This window comes from Coffea eugenioides, chromosome 11, assembly GCF_003713205.1.
Source record: "Coffea eugenioides isolate CCC68of chromosome 11, Ceug_1.0, whole genome shotgun sequence".
Classification (NCBI taxonomy): domain Eukaryota; kingdom Viridiplantae; phylum Streptophyta; class Magnoliopsida; order Gentianales; family Rubiaceae; genus Coffea; species Coffea eugenioides.
Window position 1 is genome coordinate 17,762,832 of NC_040045.1, and position 7,120 is coordinate 17,769,951.

The window sequence follows — 7,120 nt, forward strand, 5'->3', positions numbered from 1 at the left end:
TTTTAATCTTGTCTTGAAAGCAAATATGATTAAGTCGTGGCAGAGTAGAGTAAATTTGAAGCCACAAATGCATCATAGGCACCAATAAGGCACTAACTGCACCTACAATCTTTAACCAAAAGCAAAATACAGAACAAAGAGGAAAACTGAAGACCATTCAAGTTTCTAGAGAAATTAATAACTAACTAATCATGATAGATATCTGATCACGGGAGAGGAAGAAAGCGTTGAAGCATATGATAAAGCCGACCTCATGTTCCAAAATTGTAACCTACCATGGAAAACTGGAACTTTAACGAAATCTAATCATCATCAACGCACCAAAGAGTAGGTATTTAATTGCAGAGAATAAGTCAAATAGCCACACCAACCGAATATATAATACTACTGCAGTACTACTGTACTACTACTCTCTGTCAAAAAATGAATTACTTATATGATAATTTTAAAAAATAAAATAGAGTCCCTGAAGCCAGTAGCAGCAACAAAAATTCTGACCTAACCCCACAACAAATCCCTATGTCAAAAAAGGCCACTAGTAAAAGTACAATCAGTTTCCATCGCAATGTCCTTGTCAATAGCCCGTGGGATAGTCGCAGCTCCCATACTCTGCAGTACAAAACCAAGTCAAATTTTCCATCATGAATCAAATTGGAGAATCAACCAATACTGCTAAGTATTTAAGTATCCATTATTGAGCAACTCAAGGGGGCTAAAAAGTATAGCACGGGTGAATATAATCAAGTTCACGAATTAATTCAATAATGCAATATATTCATTAGCACCCCATGAAAATGCAATTCCCCGCCTCCTTCATTTTTTTCTGGGTGGGGTGGGGGGGTGGGTGTTATGCCGTTCTGTTTCAATTGGAGAGGTTGTACTGATTTAATTACTACTAGTAGTAGTAGTATTTTGAAGAGAACTTACTGGGCAATTGAGAGACCACGTAGGCTGCACCCCCAAAATAACAGGACCCACTTCTCCGTGCATTCTTCTGATAATAGCTATTGAAAGCGTACGATGCGTGGGCCACGAGTGTGTTCGGATTGTAACACGTGGCTCCAGGCTGAATCGGACGGCAATCAGCAGCTCCTTCCCCACAAGCATAATCCACTGCCGCCTTCAACTTCTCCTCCCCAACATCTCCACTCGCCACGCACCAAGTCTGGCCCGCGGTGCTGGGGAAAAAATCACCACTGCTGGACGTGGAATGAGGCTTCGTCACCACCCGACTCGTGTTCGACGGCGAAGCCGTGGGTGCACTGGCCAAGGCCTCCAGCGTCAGCGGAACATCGTAAACTTTCTGCTCGCTCGGGTAAAAGAGCCCATAATTCCTCTCGGAGGTGGGCCCTGTCTTCTGATTCTCATTGAAGAGAGCAAACAAGTAGACGTTGAGCGGCTCGTCGGGCCTCAGAGGGGTCCCACCACTGGTAAGCACCCTGCGCACCAGATTCCCGTTGTACGACGCCGCATTCTGCTGGCTTGCACCCACTTCATTTTCGTCCCCCTTGGACGGCCACCCGGTTTCGGACACCACGACTTTGACGTCGTTAAAACCCAACGTATTCATCGCTGCGAAAACGGCGTCGAGTTGGGCCTCGAACAGGCTCTTGTAGACCAGCCCGTTATTCGGGTCCGTTACGCCTTTATCGTCACGAAACAAGGCGTAGTCCAACGAAATCGTGTCCGTGTTCGCCGTGTAAGCGAAGAACGGATACGCATTGACCATGACATACGAACCGGTTTGTTTCAAGAAGTTTAGCATCGGTTTGATCACCGGTTCAACCAGCTCCAGCTTGAACGAACCGGAGGACGACGGGTACGAGGTTTGCAGTGCGCTGAGAGCGATGGGGGAAGATATCTTGATGGAGGAAACGTTGTACTTAACCAGCGAAGAGTAGACGTTTTTCATGGCGGGTACGAGGAAAGGAGTGGTGTTCTTGGGGTCCACGAAAACTTCGTTCCCGACGGCAATGGCTTCGATGAGAGTTTTGGGGTAGTAAGCAAAGATGTTGGACTGCACCCACGAGTCAGTGTAGGATTGGCCAGCAGCGGCGGAGGAAAGCTGTTCGTTGGGAAGTGCAACGGTCACGGAGATGCCGGAACCGGAGAGGGCTGAAAGGACAGTGGAGTCTGTGTCGTAGAGCTTAACTTTAGTGAGGCCTTGGGCTTTGAGAAGCTGGACGACTTGGGGCGGGGACGGGAGGTCGTTGGCAACACGGCCGTAGTTGATGGCAATTGAGCCGCTTGCGGAGAGGGTGGAGGGGAGGGAAGAGAGGGAGATGAGGGAGAGGAAGAGGAGGAGGAGGGGGGCCGAAGGAGTTGCCATGACGCTCTGGATCTTTGGGACGCAGAGCATCGAGGAAAGAATCTAAGGGGAGATTTCTTTTTGGTGTTTTTCTAAAGATTGTACAAGTATTTAGTTCTAGTTCTATGGTGGTTTTTATAGATAGAAGTGCATGGAACTTGCTAAGTTTATTGTTGTGGTATATTTGGTCAGGGGGAAATTCGGGTAAAGGATCGTGGAGTTAGTGGGGAAGTGTGTGTGGCAACGTATGATGATAAAAGGGCTGAATGGGAGATGAGATGAGGACGTGGAATATTGGGACAGATTTGGCCAATTGATGATTGATCTCACCCAAATTGTAAAAACCAACATGGACTTGATAAAATAAAATAATTTTTTTATCCCAAATATATATTGTTCTTTAGTAGATTTGATTTGGTATTGATGGATTAATTTTTGAATTCTTGTTCTCTACTAGGCCTTACCCAATGAAGTTGCCTGAATGTAAGCACACTGTAAAGTTGCAAATTTTACAACGAAAAATCAAAATTGGAAAAAAAAAAAACTCTTACATTGCCTTACCTTGAAACTTACCTTTATTTAAGTTCTGAAATTTGGAAAACGCTTTCAAAAGTAGTTAAGTTAATTGGCCAGTGGTAGTTTCCAAAGATTTATTATTTTTTTTTTAAAAAAAGAAGTTCTGATGAATTGGGAAAGTTGGAAGTTGAAACAATTGGTAACAATGGGAAATTAAAAAGGAAACGCCTTGAAGTATGAATAGGTAAGAATATGTAGTGCCCAAGCACACCGTAAAGTTGCAAATTTTACAACGAAAAATCAAAATTGGAAAAAAAAAAAAAAAAAACTCTTACATTGCCTTACCCTGGAACTTACCTTTATTTAAGTTCTGAAATTTGGAAAACGCTTTCAAAAGTAGTTAAGTTTATTGGCCAGTGGTAGTTTCCAAAGATTTATTAAAAAAAAAAAAAAGAAGTTCTGATGAATTGAGAAAGTTGGAAGTTGGAACAATTGGTAACAATGGAAAATTAAAAAAATAACCAAAAAAAAAAAGGAAATTCCTTGAAGTATGAATAGGTAAGATTATGTAGTGCCCAAGTGGACATGGGGTCAAGGCTCGTGTCACCCACAAATTCTGTCGCAATTTAACTGCACGACCTGCTATTTTGAGCTCCCCTCACTTCTCTAGACAATATTGTAAAAATAAAGGTGCCGGGTCAAAGAAAAGAATGATATTAAGTAAAATGTTGCAATCTTGTTGGCCTATTTCCTTCCTCGAAGAGAAAAAAGGGACAAGGATAAATGCCATGCTAGTAGTATTTGGGGTTAGGATCAATTGAGTCTTTATTCCAAGCTAGTAGTACTTCTTTAAGAAGGGCAAGTGCTAATGAAATGTTGGGTCATTTTACCATAAATGTTAAAAAATGGATCCTGATACCGTATTTTTGCAGTAGAAGAGGATGTTGTATGTAGTTAGTTAATAGGCATTTTTAACATTCTCATCAATATAATATACCGACGAAAAATAAAATTGTCAACATCAACACTGTGCGTCTAATGTAACTCTCTGGTAGACTAGTTTTTAAATGAATTAGTAATAAATAAAAAAAATCAAGTTTCATAGCAGCAGTTTGAGAAGGATCATTTTCTATCGAAAGCCAAACTCTATGACTCTTAGATGCTTAAAAGGTAAAATGCAAAAAATTTTAACGGATTTTATCAAACAAATGAATTAGTCGTCCTTTTAACTTCTGTAATTACTCATTAATGTAGATGCTTAAATTGTATAGTTTCCACCTTATGAACAATGTCAATGATTATCCAGTTGAAATTAGAGTTTTTTAGTCGTTATTTTTCACCAATATGAACGTTGGACTCGATCACTTGCCAGCTGTGATTGGGGTTTCCCAGGAGTCTTAGTATAACTTCAGTTGATGCTGGCCCAGGTCAGTTCACTCACTGTACTGAAGGAGACATTACCATTTTTCTAATTGTGTAATGGCCCATAAATCAAAATCAGTCGCACTGGAATGTCGAAGTCTATAGCCTCGAAGATTTAGCATGTTATGTTATCGAACTCTTACTGAATTTTGACGAATGTGAATGTTATTACTGACATTCAAGACGAATTATAGGCTACAATTCAGAGTGAGAAAGTAGCAAAATAAGAAAGAGAATATTTATATTACTGTCACGCTTTTTGTATCGTAATACACATGAGATAAAAGGTGATAAAATTTATAAAAAAAAATGTTTGTAATATAATCAAATAATTTCTTTCAATTAAGAAACTATCTGAACACATTTAAAAGAATAAAATACTCTATGCTAATGGTGGCGCTAAATCATAGTCCTACTGGTATTGCTTAACTTTTCCTTGCTTTCATATTTCAAGTTGTGCATATGTCTCAATCAATTTATTGCTTCGAGAGAATAAATTAAAGCAGCAGGAAGAACAAGAGCCAGATAGAGGGAAACAAGTAGACCTGTTGGATCAATTCCAGCAATAAGCAACTTGGTTGGTAACATATAAGGATTGAGTCGTTTGGTTGAGAACGTAATAATACGCAATGGACCTTTTATTAGCCCAAAACACGATACTAACGTAGGAGGACCTCCACCAAAAAAACTTCTATCTTCAACCAACTTGCACTTACATACCTCTGCACTATTTGATCTGCAAACTATCTTCAAAGGTAGAGGTCATCCCATATGTAATATTTGCCGTCACTTCTGAGTTTATCTCTTTTACCCTTCAACTAACTTATAGGCAATTTATTAATAACTAAGTAATTGACAATATCAGCATACTAAGGCATGGATGAATTAGCAAAAAATAGTTGCTCTTCAGGAAAAGTTTCCCTTAGCGGAAAATCTTCTCAAGCATTAGATAGTCGGCTTAGATGATCAGCAACCAAATTCTTTACTCCTCTCTTATTTTTGATTTCCAAATCAAATTCTTGTAGAAGTAGAATCCTCCTACTGAGTCTCGGCTTAGCATCCTTCTTAGTTAACAAGTACTACAACGCTGCGTGATTAGAGTAAACAATTACTTTGACTTCTAAATATGATCGAAGTTTTCTAAAGCAAAAGTAACAACTAAAAGCTCTTTTTCTGAAGTGGAGTAATTCAATTAAGTTCCATTCTAGACTCTCAAAGAATAGTAAATTGCATGGGTAACTTTTCCAACTCTTTGTCCCAACACTGCTTCCACTATAGTATCACTTGCATCGCACATAATTTCGAATAGGAGACTCCAATCTAGAGGTTGAGTGATGGGCGGAGCAGTCAAGAGCTCCTTTAGTTTGTCAGATGCCTATTTGCAATCTTTATTGAACTTAAAAGCCACGTCTTTTTGCAAAAGCCTAAACAATGATGCTCCAATCTTTGAGAAGTTTTTAATAAAGTTACGATAGAAACCTGCATGTTCCAAAACATAATGCATTTCTCACACATTTGTGGGGTAAGGTAAGGAAGACACATGATCTATCTTAACATTATCTATTTCAATGCCTCTAGATGACACTACATGACCTAAAACTATCCCACACTCAACTATAAAATGACATTTTTCTGGTTGCGCACTAAGTTAGTCTCAATATTAAAATCAAAGTTAAATTATCAAGACATTCATCAAAACTTTCATCATAAATACTGAAGTCATTCATAAATACTTCTATTATTTTCTCTACATATTTAGAAAATATACTTATGATACATCTTTGAAAAGTTGCAAGAGTATTGCACAACCCAAACCACATTCTCCTATAGGCAAAGGTATGAAATGGACATGTGAAAGTTATTTTCTTCTGATTTTTCGGTGATACTGCAATTTAAAAGTAACCTAAAAAGGCATCTAAAAAACAATAGTAAGCACAACATGCTAATCTTTCAATCACTACAATGAAAGGGAGGGGAAAATGGTCCCTTTTGGTTATTGAATTTAGTTTAAGGTAGTCTATGCATTGATGCCACCTAGTAAGGTTCCAAACTGGAACTAGCTCACCTTCATGATTAACTTCTACCGTTACTCCAGCTTTCTTCGGAACTACCTGCACTACGTTCACCCATTAGCTATCAGAGATAGCAAAAATTATCTCCACATCCAAAAGTTTGAATATTTCTTTTTTTTTTTTACCACTTCCATCATCATGGTTCAATCTCCTTTGTGCTTGCCTCACAAGGTTTTGCATTTTCTTCAAATTTAATCCAATGCACACAAGGAAGGGCTTATTTCCTTGATATCAGCAATGGTCCACCTTATCGCCTCCTTATGGTCTTTAAGAACTTGGATCAATTTGTCTTCTTGACGAGGTGATAACTTTGCAGAAATGATAACCGGAAGAGTTTCCATATCACCCAAATAGGCATATTTTAAATGATTTGGTAGGGATTTCAACTCCATAACAGGCATCTGCACCACAGAAGGTAATAACTTTTGGTGAGATTCAGGAATAAAAGTAGGCATAATTTCATACCTTATTGTGGGAGATGCTAGTGACTACAATGTCCCAATCACATATTTCAATTCATCACTTAGCTCCATATCATAAGTTGTTTTCCAACTCAAGATGCTTGGTTAGAACAACTTCTAACGCATCTTTGCCATCAAGTTCAAAAACTTCTTGCACCACATGATCAATTACACTCACAACAAAATTAGAGTTAGTCTCAGAGGGGTACTTTATAGCATCAAAAATATTAAAATAAATTATCTCTCTTTCAAATTCAATCGTAAGAATACCCTTATTAACATCAATTTTCATTCGATCTGTACTCAGAAAGGGTCTTCCTAATATGATAGGTGATGGATTC

General features: G+C 38.7%; 1 protein-coding gene across 1 annotated transcript; it reads right to left on the reverse strand.

Moving 5' to 3' along the window:
* Positions 1 to 464: 464 nt before the first annotated feature.
* Positions 465 to 2,329, reverse strand: LOC113754072 (glucan endo-1,3-beta-glucosidase 13-like). The gene is made up of 2 exons (XM_027298399.1): positions 928 to 2,329; positions 465 to 609 (listed from the first exon to the last, which is right to left on the reverse strand). Exons 1-2 carry the CDS (start codon positions 2,327 to 2,329, stop codon positions 575 to 577), a joined length of 1,437 nt encoding a protein of 478 aa, XP_027154200.1. The 3' UTR covers positions 465 to 574.
* Positions 2,330 to 7,120: the final 4,791 nt, after the last annotated feature.